This window comes from Rattus norvegicus, chromosome 3 (genome assembly GCF_021556685.1).
Source record: "Rattus norvegicus strain SHRSP/BbbUtx chromosome 3, alternate assembly SHRSP_T2T, whole genome shotgun sequence".
Lineage (NCBI taxonomy): Eukaryota > Metazoa > Chordata > Mammalia > Rodentia > Muridae > Rattus > Rattus norvegicus.
In genome coordinates, this window is record NC_141536.1 from 22,210,517 (window position 1) to 22,225,194 (window position 14,678).

Genomic DNA, 14,678 nt, shown 5'->3' on the forward strand with positions numbered 1-14,678 from the left:
GTGGTTTGAAGAGAATCAAGTGTTTGAAAGCTTGGCCTACAGGAAGTAGCCCTATTTGGAGGTGTGGCCTTGTTGGCGTAGATGTGGCCATATTGGAAGAGGTATGTCACTATGGAGGTCTATGCTCAAAGACAGGCACAATGTGGCAAACAGTCTCCTGTTGGTGTCTGTGGACCAAGTTGTAGAACTCTCAGGTCCTTCTCCAGCATGGTGTCTGCCTGCACACTGCCATGGTTCCTGCCGTGATGATAATGGACTAAACCTCTGAATCTGTAGGCCAGCTTCAATTAAATGTTGTCCTTTTAAATAGTTCCCTCAGTCATTGTGTTTCTTCACAGCACTAAAATCTCAACTAAGACTGAGGTGCTCATAAGATAGCTCTGCAGTTAAGAACACTGGCTGCCTTTCCAAAGGACCTGAGTTCAGTTCCCATGTGGCAGCTCAATCATTTGTAACTTTAATCCAGGCCTGACAACTACTCTATGCATAAAACAATTTAAAAAAAAAAGTCTAAAAAACACCAGAGAGACCTATAGAATCCAAGAAAAATAAAAGAAGCTAAACTAGGCATAGTGGTACTCTTCTAAAGTCCTAGCTACTCCAGAGGGTGAGGCAGAAGCCAAGGATGAGTTTAAGACTATGGCAGCAAAGCAGTATCTTATTTCAAACAAAACAAAAAACAAACCAAAATCAAAACCAAATAAACAAACAACAACAAAAAAATGGATAAAGGCATTAACAAGGGGAGGGGTTATGAAAATGGTTCAACAGTTAAATAGTACTAGCTGCTCTTCCAGAGGACCCAAGTTTGATTCCCAGGGCTTATACAGAGGTTAACAAGTGTTTATAATTCTAGTTCCAGGTGATCCAACATCCACGGTCTCTCTGGGCACCATGTAGTTATGCATGTAGTGCAGACATACATGCAGGCAAAATATATATGCATAAAAATAAATTTTAAAATGTATGTAAAAATAGTAAGTAATAAGAAAAAGACAGACACCGAATCATTCATTTTAACTTTATTCTCACCATATTCATCAATCTCCAAATCTCCTCTTCTTTCCCAAGAGAGGCTAATGTTTGCTGCTTCCTGATAATGTAAATTCCTTGAGGAAATTGTGCTCAGAGAAATGGGGGTTGCCAGGCCTGTTTGTGACAACTTTAATTCCCACACTGGGGATATAGGCCAGGCTAGGGTACGAAGTATAAGAAAAATAAAGGTTAAGTTATGGAGGAGATAAAGGGCTTCCTTAGAGATGCCATAAAAAAAAAGTAGGTCTAAAACCATACTTCCCAGCAGTGTTCTAGACAAACAGCACAATCTCAGAGGGAAATGAGCAAAGAAAGCTAAAACCCAAACTCCAAAATCCCAGGCTTGTCTTGAGGCTGCCCAAAACCTAGAGACATTAAACTCCAAAGACCTATATTAGTCAAGCATTCCACTGCTATGACAAAAAAGCACCCAGAATTTTAATTTAAAAGGAGAAAATATTTACTCTGATTTATGGTTTGTGTGTGTCGGAGAGGGAGAGGGAGAGGGAGAGGGAGAGGGAGAGGGAGAGGGAGAGGGAGAGGGAGAGGGAGAGGGAGAGGGAGAGGGAGAGGGAGAGGGAGAGGGAGAGGGATTCAGCCCATGGTTACGTGGCTTTACTCATGTTGGGCCTGTTGCAGCACAGAATATCACAATAGGAGTGTATACTCATCTCACAGGACCAGGAAGCAGAGACAGGAAGGGCTCTGGATCCCAATGTCCCCTACGGGGGTCATGCTCCTTCCATTAAGTTCAATTTTCTATAGGTTCCAACACCTATATAAGAACCACGTCTTCCACAGAGGACTTTGGAAACACACTCAAGATTCAACTGTAGCTCCGCACCAGTAAAAACTAAACTACCTTTCCTTTGGTTGCTCATAGCTCCTCAAATTCTAATCCTAACAAGATACTTAATGCATCATTAATCACTGAGATCCAATTTTCATCAGTATAGTAGAATTGGAGCACAAGAAGGTAAGAACTTAATTTATATGAATTTATTATTTATTAGAATAAAAAACTATTAACATGTCTTGGTTACCTGGTTTTAAGACCAATGCTTTCTATATGCTTAAATACTGCTGTAACCCATGTATGAATCCTGGTGGTTTCAAAGAAAGTTTCTAGTAAATGGATTAACCAAACATTAGTATTTTTCAGAGGCTAAAGAGATGGTTCAGCAGTAGAGGACCAAGGTTTACATCCCAGCATCCACACCGGGTGGCTCACATCCTTCTGAAATTACAGTTTCAGGGGATCTGATACCCTCTTCTAGCCCCAGAAGGCACTGTGAGCTGGAGGAAGGTAGAAATCCCAGGAGCAAGGAGCAGGCTCTCTTAAAGGAGCCAGTGCATTTCCAAATCAGCCCCAGTTCCCTGAATCCTCCTTTAGGGAATCCACTTACTCAAAGCATATGATAAAACAAAGAAAGATTTAACCCAAATGTCCAGAGTCCTAAGTAAAATCCAAAGAAAAAAATGGAAAGCTGAACCTGTGTTAAAAATTATACAAGACCAAATGACTTTTAACTATTTGGCTATGGAGTATTGGAGATTGGTTCTAAGGCTTTGATTTAATCGGGAATCTGTGTGTCCAAACACTAAAGGTCCTTGTCCCCAATTGGTGTTTGATCAATCAGTAAAGATGCCAACAGCCAATGGCTGGGCATTGCTAGGGACGAGAGAGAGAGAGAGAGAGAGAGAGAGAGAGAGAGAGAGAGAGAGAGAGAGAGAGAGAGGCGGACACATGAGTGAGCACCCGAGTAGTCAACCAAGCAGGAGAAAAAGCCAATGAGCCATGGGTGGGTGGCCACTGGAGAAAAAGCCAATGAGCCATGGGTGGGTGGCCACTGCCCATTTCCCAGATTGGGCCTGGGGTAGCAGGGAAAGGTTTAGGAGTGCACAGATTTTGAGGAAGTCAGGGCAATTAAAAAATAAGCTAATGTGTCTCTTATTTGTTCTTGGGCAGGTTGGAGTCAAAGTAGTATAGCACAAACTCACCATTACAGTAGAGTTAGGACTACACAGATCATAGTCAAATCATCTTGGGCTATCTATTTCTCTGAAAGTCATTCATAGCCCACTCCTATGTCTGACTTAGCATCCTGTGACTATCAAAACCCTTCAAAATTTGTTCTTTATATACTGTCTGCTTATACGAGTACAAACTAAGAATGTCTTCAAATAATGTCTGAATTCTTTAACAGGGCTTCCACAACCTTGCTGCAACCTACCTTTAATAGACTTTCTTAAAAAAGTTTTATGTTTGCATGTGTGTGCCTGGTGCCTGTGGAGGCCAGAAGAGGGACCAGAGATGGATATATAGAAGATAATGACAACCATATGGGTGCTGGGAATTGAACTTGGGTCCTCTGCAACATAAAAGTTCAGGCATGGTAGTGTACATTTTTAACCCTAACATTCTGAAGGCTGAGGCAAGATCAAAAGCTTAAAACCACTGCTGGGTATGGTGGCACATGTCTTGAATCCCAGCACTCAGGAGGCAGGGCAAGCAGATTACCTGAAGTTCAAGGACAGCTTGGTCTACATAATGAGTTCTAGGACAGCCAGGGCTATAGAGAGCCCATCTCAAAAGAAAACAAGTTCAAGACTAACCTGGACTATCTAGTCGGATCCTATAAAAAAAAAATAAATAAATGAAGGAAGGAAGGAATGAGAAAACAAAATCAGAGTAACCTGATTTTGTTCAAGTACTCAAAGCAATTACTTAAAAGCATTAAAATTCAAATTTTAGTTGGGAATTTCTTAGTCTCAGCATTATTAACTTTGTAAAAACGTTTTATTGTTTATATATATAGGGACTGTGTATATACAGCCAGCTGGTCTTGACCCTTCAATCCTCCTTCCTCAATCCCTGAGGCCTGGGATTACAGGCCTGTAAACACTGCTGACATTGAGCCAGATGACTAAAATGGCTGCTATGGCACTACAGAATGTGTAGCAGCATTCTCCACCCACCACACACCCAAAGCTCTTACAACCAAATGCCTCAAGACTCTGCCAAGTGTTGTTTTCTCAATTAATTAATTTATTTATTATATTTAAGAACACTAGAGCTATCTTAAGACACACCAGAAGAGGGCATCAGATCTCATTACAGATGGTTGTGAGCCACCATGTAGTTGCTGGGAATTGAATTCAGGACCTCTGGAAGAGCAGTCAGTGCTCTTAACCGCTGAGTCATCTCTCTAGCCCCCGAATATTCTTTAAGGAACAAAAATCTCCTTTAGTTGATATATTAGTGTAGCTAGGGACAAGATATAGCCTCCTAAAGACCCATAGTCCACACCCATGCTAATAGTGCATCAGCTTATGAATGCAACAATGGATTTACCTATTGAGGAAGTCAGAGTTCTCACGATCCAAACACTTATTCAAAGTCTCTCTTCCTCTCAATAGTACCACCCTGGGGACCAAGCTTTCAACACATGAAGTTCTAGGGGACATTTTTAGATCCAAACCATTAACAGTTAAAGAAACATTCCTTTTATCTAGGTTCATCTCTGTTATTCCAGCAGTCACACTATCACTAAAAATAGCCTTCCAGACCCTCAGGGCCTACAAGTGTTTGGAATTTAACCTCACTACTAGTAAGCAGAGTACTATAAATCCTTTGTGTAAACAAAATCATCACACTATCTTATATTACAGTGTGTTTTCCCCATTGATAAGAGTTTTTCCTGGCACGGCCATTTATCACTTATGTCTACATCTCAAGAACCAGAATTAAAAAGTATTCCAATTTGTGTCTTAAACAAACTACATATACCAAAGGCTAGAGAGCCATCTCAGCAGTTAGAGCACTTAATGATCTTCCAGAGGATCTGGGTCAGCTCTCAGCTCACTCACGCTACCTGTCCCAGGGAATCCAATGTCCTTCCAGCCTGCATGGGTGCTAACCTGCATGTAAGTGTGTGTATGTACAGGTACACACAAATAAAATAAAATAAATCGAAAAAAAAAAAAAAAAAAGAGAGTCATAGTGTATCCTAAATAATTCAAGTAACAGAGGCAGTTTTTGGCCAGCGAAAAGGTTGACTGGCTGCCAAGCCTGATGACTGGAGTTTGATTCTCCAGACGTATATGGTAGAAGGACCAACCACCTCAAGTTTTCCTCTGACTTCCATATTCACACCATGCTATGCGCATGTGCACACAGACACAGACACACACACACACCACATATAAGCTCACAAATAAATGTAATTTTTATAATTACATCATCAAAATGCCGTTTTCTTTTCTGTAAATAAATAATTTTAAAGAGCTATCGAAAATCATTCAGATATGGTTATTGCTTATATGTATGTGCATCTATCTATCTATCTATCTATCTATCTATCTATCTATCTATCTATCTATCTATCTATCATCCATCCATCCATCCATCCATCAATCATGCAGGGGATTTAACCCGGGACCTTGCACAACTGACTAGATTTCAGCAATGTGAATTCTACCCATACAAGTTGGACTTTATTCTAAATAGGACCTGGAAGACTTCTCAATCTCATAACCAAAACATTATCAACAGATATGCTGAACTCTTCATTATTTTTAAAAACAGAGAGAATATATTCCAAATATGAATCTTTCAGTCTAATCTACCACCAGGGCATGTAATGCTATCACATGACATTCAATCATCAAGCCCCCAGCCCACAGTTAACTTATTTTACCAGCCACTTATTTATTAACTCACTAGTTTACTGAGTCATTTGACTCTCAGTACAAAGTAATTATACATAGTACTAGGTAGAAAGATGAACTAAGGGCTGGAGAGATGGCTCAGCGGTTAAGAGCACTGACTGCTCTTCCAGAGGTCCTGAATTCAATTCCCAGCAACCACATGGTGGCTCACAACCATCTGTAATGAGATCTGATGCCCTCATCTGGTGTATATGAAGACAGCTACAGTGTACTTAAATACATAAAATAAACACAGAAAGATGAACTAAGATGAGTAAATGAAAGTTTCAAATTAAAAGCCATAGTAGGTCAGCAGGTGCTTTTGAATACTGTTCAGCTTAGACTGAGAGCATTCTGAGGGATAATCCTTAAAAACTCTTTATAGAGGGCTGGGGACACAGTTCAGGTGCTGGAATACATACCGAGTATGGATGAAACCTTAGGGTCGAGCCACTATACTATATAAACTGGGATGGTTAGACATTCATGTAATCCCAGCATTTACAAGATGAAAGCAAATGGTCATTCTCAGTTACTACTGAGTCTGAGGTCAGTCTAGAATATATAAATATATAAAACCCTTGCTGAAAACCTTCATTATGTGCTGTGAGTGTAGTTCAGAAATGCAGTGTTGACCCAGTATGCACAAGGCCCTGGGCTTAATCTCTAAAGCTATATTTAAAAAATTTTATTTATTGACTCTCCCCACCCCTTGATCCTCAAGAAAAGCTAATGTCCCAGTAGGTAAACCAGTCTTAGGTCTTCCTGCCCAAAAAAAGAAGAAGGAAAGAAAAGGCTGTGCTTCTCCTGAGCAATTTATGTTTAATGTTAGACATCTCTGATCTGGAAGATTAATTTGCTTACTTTACTCCAGAAAATGTACAGCCAACACAGAGCTACAGGTTTAGTTTACTCTTTTTCTCTCAAATAATCTTTGGCTTAATTGATTTACAATTCTCTCAAAGGAGAATTAAAAAGGAGTCTTAAAAAGGGAGTGGGTAGGGCTGCAGACAGGACTCGGTAGCTGAGAACACTTACTGCTCCTGCAGAGGACTGAAGTTCCATCCCAAGCACCCACATGGTGGCTCAGAACCACCTGTTACTCTGGTTCAAGGCATCTAATGACTTCTTCTGACCTCCTCTAACATACGCATTAAGCTAATTTTTAAAAAGCAAGAACTGCCCTGCTGTATCCAGAAAGAGTTTCCTTGTGGTCGTCTATTACTTATGGCCCTTATTATCTTTTTGCTTCCTCTTTTGCCATGGACCATGAGCCTTGGGTAGAGGACAGTTGCACACCTGAATTCATATTAGTTAAGACAGTATGCACATGTCCTGTATATGCTCGGGCCAGATAAAATTCCAGCACAGAAAATGGAGAAAGACACAAAGTCCTACACCTGCCTAAGGAGCTCTTGGCAGTTGATAGCTGATGTTAAAGAGGGGAATAAGTTTTCTTTAAGGCTGCAGCTTTTGGTAAATAAACCACCCTCCAGTGAAGGCTATAGGTCCAAGAGTATACAGCAGCAGAAACTACACTTGGGGGGAAAAAAAAAACCAGACAGGCCTGTACATACAAAACTGGGTGGTCTGGGAGAGAGAGGGCAGAGAGAGAGGAGTTGAATATGACTAAAGTGCATTGTTCAAAATTCCGAAAGAAGTAATAGAAAAGGAGGAAAGGTGGGATGGGGAGATGTGTAGTTAAGAGCACTGACTGCTCTTTCCAAGGACCCAGGTTCAATTCTCAGCACTTACTTGGCAGTTCATAGCTGTCTAAACCCCACCAGATCCAAATCTCTTTTCTGGACTCTACAGGCACCAAGAATGTTCACGGTAGACTGGATTTCACGAGTTCTTTTCCACCTGGAACTTACTGTGTACAGAAAACGCTGTGCTAATCACTACACCAGGGGACTTTGTGACCACCAGCCCCATTGGACTAGTTTTCTGGTTTGCTAACACCACCCCTGTGCCCACACTCCCTAGGATTAGAAAGAAATCCCCTCCCACCTATACTGGAACTAAAGATTAAGCTCAAGGCTTCCTGCATGCCAAGCAAGACAACACATATGGGAAAGGACCTTTGTATGATACACAGAACTGTGCAAAACCAGACACAGGGGATGGATTGGGAAATACATACAGAGTGAACATTCTCTACCTTATTTTAGCCATATAGTTTATGAGCTTATAACATGCATGTGACAAGAGGTGGACTCACATTCAGCCAGAATCACTGCATGAAAATATGGGAGCAAGTGGGGAGGGGGAAGACAGTGGGGAACACTCTTACTGAGGATGTGATCTATGTACTAAGTTTCAAAGAAAGGAGCAGAGTGAAAGTATTGAGAAAGGAAGATTAATTGTGCATAAAAATTAAAAAAAGAAACGTTCTAGAAATGGCCCACAGAACACACATTCAACAATTCACTCATCTTGGCTCACCAGATGGCAGGTCCATCCAAGAGAATTTCTATGGCTACAGCTCTAACCAGTGGCTAGAAAGGGAGGTAGAAGGGAAACAGGCAGTCCTCAGTTGCTACAGTTAGGCTAGAAAAAAATATCTGAATTATGTTCAACAACAAGGAGGAAACACGTGGTGCTCCTACATGAGAAATGCACGATCACAGCAAAGCACAGTAAATAAATTGACGATTAGAGGCCCAGTCGGAAGGCTACTGTGAGAGTCTGGTGGTGGGGTAGTTGAGAAATAAACTATGGCCATCATAAAAAAAAGAATAATACAACCTTGTAATATTTTTATTTTCTAATTACTGCCACTAGGAAAAGTTAAAAATAAAAGTTTATGTTGTGTGTGTGTGTGTGTGCAAGTATGTATGTGCATATGTGTAAATGTAGTGGACTTACCACTATTGGTAGCAAGACTAGGTGGAAGGGGAGGGGAGGGACAAATAGATTCACACTTCAGAGCACAGGAATCCTAGTTCACTGTATAGTCTACAAAGAAGCAATAGGCTAAGCAGTAAGTAGATTCTGCCTGCTATGAAAATAATTTTAGTAACAACAAAAGGTTACTTAATTTGGGCCAGCAAAACAACTCAGTGGATAGTACTTGCTGCCATGTCTGACAACCCGAGTTCAATCCCTGAGACCCACATGACCAAAGAACTGATTCCTGCAAACCATCTCTGCCTTCCATGCTCATGCACGCGTGCATGCATGTATACGCACACATAAACATGCACACACACACACACACGCACTCAATAAATGTAAACATTTAAGTTTATTTACTCCAATACATCTTATTATCCTACCATGAAATCACTAAAGTTTAGAGTGAGATCCTCACATTCATATTTTTGTGCTACCTGACTGTTGAAAATTATTCTCTGACCTCCACACGCAATGTTCACACTCACATATACATACAAAATGAGAAAACAAATGGAAAAAAAATTTTTTTAAATTACACTGAAAATTGACAGTACTTGAGGTAAAGACAGGCAGACAGATCCAGGGACTTATTGGTTGACTACCCAGCTTAGCCAAATGGTGAGCCTCAGGTCTCAGTGACACAGTCTGCCTCCAGAAACAAAAGTAGACTGCTGTGCTTCACATGGACAGGCATATATGTGCATTCACCTGCATAGACACACATTCACCTGCACACGTGTGTGCATTCGCAGACAAACACACACTCATCTGCACACAAAAAACACATACCCATCTATACAAATTCAGTTCCTCAGGTATGCTAGCCAATCTTGCGTGCCCTCAGTAGCTCTTTGTGAGTCTGAGAGTGGACATTTAGGCCTAAAAAGTAACAGAGCTATTTGGCTACTGCCCACTCCCATCCCTGGCATTCTGTCTACTGTTGGGGTTATCTGTATATTAATGGACAACGTCCTAAGTATTAGTTATGAGAATGGTGCTACTGGCCACAACCTCATTACTTTATCTTACTTTCTCAATTCCAATATAGGTAAAAAAGGGAAATCTTCAAATAATTAAATAAAATTGTGCTGCAGTACCTAACAAATGAAATACACTAAAACCTATTTGTAGGATAAATACTCTTCTTCATAGCCTAAGGAAAAATTCAGTTGTCTGTGGCCTATGTAAGTCCTTAGCTGCTATTTTCCTATTAACCATTTCAGTTTGACTTTACATACAATAAAGAAAAAGAGAAAGAAAGCCGGGGATGGGACTACTTTCAAATGTATATTTATTAGAAGCATTACAGTACTAAAGAGTATAAACTTTGCAGTCAGTCTAGATTCAAATCATTTATTAGATGTGTGATCTTTGTTAAGTATTGGCCACTCTATGATTCATTTCCCTGATCTGCAAAATAGTGTCACAGAAAATAATACAGAGAATTTGTATACAACACTTAGCACACAGTACCTTTTTAGTGACAATCTCCGTTAGAGATGCCAAAGTTGAAATTATGACTAAAGTCAACATTAAGCTAGGCTTTCTTAATGTTTCACGTTTCTCGAATCATATATCTCAAATGGATGGGTGGTGGTAATTTGAAGTTCTCAAAGGGAATACCTTCCGTGCTGTCGAATTTACTAAAAAAAAAGGGACCTAAATAAGAAACTTTAATCTACTCACCACGCAATTATGCAGCACAGGGGCAGTCAAGCAAGCAGAAAAACACGAAGCTAGAGAGGAAGGCATTTATTTGCCTTACCTGCTTTTCCGTTTTCGAGGTGGTTTCTCCACTGTGCCAGACAGTCTACAGACCAAACAAATGAGACCCGTAACTAAGACAACACACCTTTAACCTCGCCTTGCCTGTGGGGCACTCCACGTACCACCCTCGGGGACCACAGGCTGACCACAGGTTGACTCTCTCTACCCGTGACCTTACAAATACCCCTCATGCAGGGCTTCCTTCCCTCCCACGACCAAGGACTTACTGGTCCCCGAATGCTCTCAGTTCCCTGTTCCAAATGTTCGGCTCCCCCTGCCACCCGCCCCGTCGGCCTCATTGTCTGCCCAGAGCCGCAGGCCCCCCTAGCTCCCCACAGACGCGGCCCCGCCCCTCAGACCCTGTTCCCCGCATTCCTTGGCTCCCCGGTGGGGCGCGCGCCTTCCGCTCTTGCCGAGCGCGCCCTCGCTCCCCGCCCTGATGGGCTGCTCTCCCTCGGTGCCCCCAAAATGCTGCGTTCCTTTACCCCGGCCCCTTCAGGGTTCGGCGCTTCGACACCACGGCCACCACCCCCAGGCCCGCTCTCTCGGTCCCTCGCCCCTAGCCTCCGCCTCGCAACGCAGCCCACCTCACCTGGGGGCCAGGCGACTCCGCGGCTGCTGGGACTGCCGGGCTCCTCTGACCATCCGGCTCCTGCTCCGCCGCGGGAGATGCTCCGGCGGCCGCAGGGCTCGCTCGGGAAGCTGAAGCGGCGGAGGCTGGAGTAGGCGGAGAGACGGGAGGAGGGCCTCGCGCCTCGGCCAGGCTTGCCGCGGGCCCGGACCCGCCCCTCCTCGCCTTTCCTCGGTTTCTATTGGACACAATGGCAGGGTACCTGAAAGTCCGACCACTGATTGGGCGCTTGGGCCGTCACGTCCCGCGCGCTGAGGTTTGGTTGAGACTGCAGGTGGCGGCAGAGGTCCCTTAAAGACTGCTAGCAGAGCGGGAGGAGCCCCGAGCGCCTCCGTGTGCCAGAAAGGGGGACTTACATCTCCGGCGCTAGACACCTGCCTGCAGGTTCTCTTTGGCTAGCATCCCGCATCCCAGACACCTCCCAGACACCTGCTAATTCCTCCGCCTCCGCACCTCTCCAGAACCCAAACCAAACACTGCACATTCACCAGATACATTCAGAAGTTCTAGGGCAAAGCAGCTCTCTTTCACGGTCTTCTGAATCACCTCGAAGGCAGTCCCTGCAGCTTGGTGTTACCCTTCAAAAAGGACTCGATCTCAAAATGTAAGGATCCAGCACTTTGGCTGCAGGAAAGATCACAAGCTTGGGTGCAAGCTTGTAAGAAAGCAGGAGAATTTCTTAAATTACTACGAAAAAAAGAAACAGCACTGCAAAAATGAATCAATTACAAAAGCCACAAGGAATGTATTCCATTTTGAAAAGCCTAAAAAGAACTGCTTCTTTTAAAAGCTAGCCATCCTGTCGTTACAGATGATTCAAAAATCTAACCAATTAATCATTTTAGTATAAAATTTCACTGCATTTTTAACAGACCCAAGCAGGCAAAACTACTAGTACAATATTAGTAACCGTTTCTTCCTGCTCTAACAAAGAACTGTCTTTGAAAATATAGCAGATGTTTATGTATTGCACCGAAGAATATAATTCTTAAGATCTATGCAAATCTGTCTGGCAGGTTCTAAGTTCATTTCTTCCATTTGGGAGTAGGCATTAAACTTTCTCTTGAACCATTTTCATTTTATTGGAACACATTTTGTTATAACACACACCAACAATACAGTGGTAGATATATTGCTCAACAGAGTAAAAGGTGCTTGCTGTTTAAGTCTGACGTTGTGGCTTGTCCTTGAACCCACAGAGGAATGCTCTCAAAGACTCTGTGACTTCCTCCTGCACACGACACACACACCTGCACACACTGCACACACTAGCAAATAAAAATGCATGAGAAGAATCTCACGAATCTCCATAAATGGATAGTATCCCAAATAGTGAGATACTATTTTTCACAGAACCAAATGCATTTGGTGCAAGGGTTTCTTTTTTCCTAAATGATTCATCTTGCATCCATCTTCGATGCTGGAATGGTCTTCCTTTTATAAAATAACGGGATGCTGCAAGTTGTAGTTGGATTTTATTTTTGCGTTGCTGAGGAGCATGAAAGGGAGGAGTTAAAAAAAAAGAGAGGAAAGGAAGGAAAAAGAGTATGAGTCATATGAATGAATGCTAGGACATTTAGGAGACCAGAAGACAGCTTGTGTGACTCCTCTCCTTCCATCATGTGGGTCCTGGGAATCAAAATCAGGTCATCAGGTTTGGTGGCAAACACCTTAATCTGTTGAGCTACCTTGTTGGCCCACTGCTGGGGATGTAGCCTAGGATGTAGCATGTGCTCCTTGAGAATCGCATTTCCATATGTTGTGGGAATTTAAAATTTTTATTTATGTGTATGGGTGTTTTGCCTTCATGTAGCCTGTATGCCACATGATATCTGGTGCCCATGTAGGATTCCTGAGATTGGAGTTACAAGTAGTGATTTACAGGTTGTGGGTGTTGGAAAATGAACCCCAGGCTTCATTTTTCATTTGCTCTGGAAGAGTAGCCTGTTTTCTTAACCATGTAGTTATCTCTCCAGCCCTGTTATGGGGTTTTAAAAATAGCTTTCTTCTTAAAAAATTTTTTTTAAAGAATTATTTAATGTATATAAGTACACTGTTGCTGTCTTCAGATACTCCAGAAGAGGGCACTGGATTCCATTACAGATGGCTGTGTGCTACCATGTGGATGCTGGGAATTGAACTCAGGACCTCTTGGAAGAGCAGTCAGTGCTCTTAACCGCTGAGCCATCTCTCCAGCCCTAAAAACAGCTTTGACTAGGGAAAATATAAAAAAATCTGCTGTCCCCCTCCAATGATGTAATCCTAAGACCACCAATCATGTCAGTTTTACCCATTCTCCTTATCAATCCAGCAAGAATTAAGGATTTTCAGGTGGAGGGGTCTTGAAGTAATTTTAAAATATTACTAAAATCCTCTTCCTACTATCCAACATTTTCCATGATTGGCCAGTCTTCTCTGAAGCATAGACAATCTGTGCTGCTCCTAGTTGCTGGGCCTTTCTATAATGACTATTTCATGTTGTATCCAAGTTCTATCATCTCAACTTGTGGGCGCTTATATAAAACATGCACATTCTATTACTCCAGCCCACTATCTCATGTCTCCTCCTGCACTAAACACTTCTTTTAAATCCCTTGCGGTGAAGAGCACTTGTACTTGCAGAAGACCTGGGTTCAGTTCCTGGCACCAACGTGGTGTCTCCCAATCATACCCAATCCTGGATCTGATGCCCTCTTCTGAACTCTGTGCCTACATAAATGCAGGCAAAAACATTCATTTACATAGGACAAACAAACTTTAAAAAAAAACTATACTATTAGCAATTATGTTTCACCCTGGGTTCCTTTTCCTAATCACACTGATTTGAGTAGAGTCCTCAGTAAATAGCAGCTTTGTGCCAAGGACTAGGCATTTTGTGGGTGCTATTTTTAAAACTATAATCAACTTTACCATATTTCTTTTAGAATAGAAATAAAAGATCAGAGAATTCAATTTGTTCAGGGTCACACTGCTGCAAAACCCAATGGTGCTTAAAATAGAAGGCTTGAGCAGTCACTGTGGAGTGCCCTCAGGGTTCACGATCCAGTTCTCCCATGTGACCTTGACAAGTTACTTGTTCTCTCCAATCCCGTTTCTTCGTTTGTGTTGGGCAGTGGGGAAGCAACACAAGCAGAGATCCATAGTAAGAGTACCACAAGACATAGGTTGGGGATGGTGGAGTATGTCTTAAACCCCGGCACTTGGAAGGCACAGTTTGGTCTACAAGGTAAGAACCCTTCTCTACTGCCCAACCCAGTACAAAAAAAAAAAAAAAAAAAAAATCACAAACTAGGCCATGCCTGGGCTGGGCTGGGCCTGTAGCTCAGTGGAAGATCATTTACCTAGCATAAGCCCTGGGTTCTGCCCTAAGTGCTACAAATGCTTGAGTAATATATTTAAAAATGTATTCCTCTCATTTATATACAAAATGTGAGAACCATTACTGGGTACTCACTGAGTGGCATATATTACCCAATAAATGGTTTTGTTGAAATACATAAAAGAAATTGTGTATACACCTCATACATTGTTTAATCAAGGACCAGGTTAGTAATCTAAGCATAAACTTATTCTCTAAGAAAGGGACATATTAATTCGATGAAGGAAACTTGCATTATTCCAGGGCTTTTCAAATATT

General features: G+C 42.1%; 1 protein-coding gene across 8 annotated transcripts in view; it reads right to left on the reverse strand.

Annotated features, from left to right (window-relative positions):
- Scai (suppressor of cancer cell invasion) overlaps window positions 1-11,144 on the reverse strand; it is a 111,964-nt gene extending 100,820 nt beyond the window's left edge. For 5 of the 8 annotated variants that reach the window (XR_015683420.1, XR_015683421.1, XR_015683422.1 and 2 more), the window contains exons 1-2: window positions 11,003-11,138; window positions 10,409-10,453 (exon numbers count right to left, since the gene is read on the reverse strand). Coding sequence is in view for 2 of the 8 variants with exons in the window: in XM_087654559.1 (XP_087510685.1) it covers window positions 10,409-10,453; window positions 11,003-11,055 (98 nt within the window). In the remaining 6 variants the exon portion in view is untranslated. 8 annotated transcript variants of the gene reach the window in all.
- Between the last annotated feature and the right edge of the window lie 3,534 nt (window positions 11,145-14,678).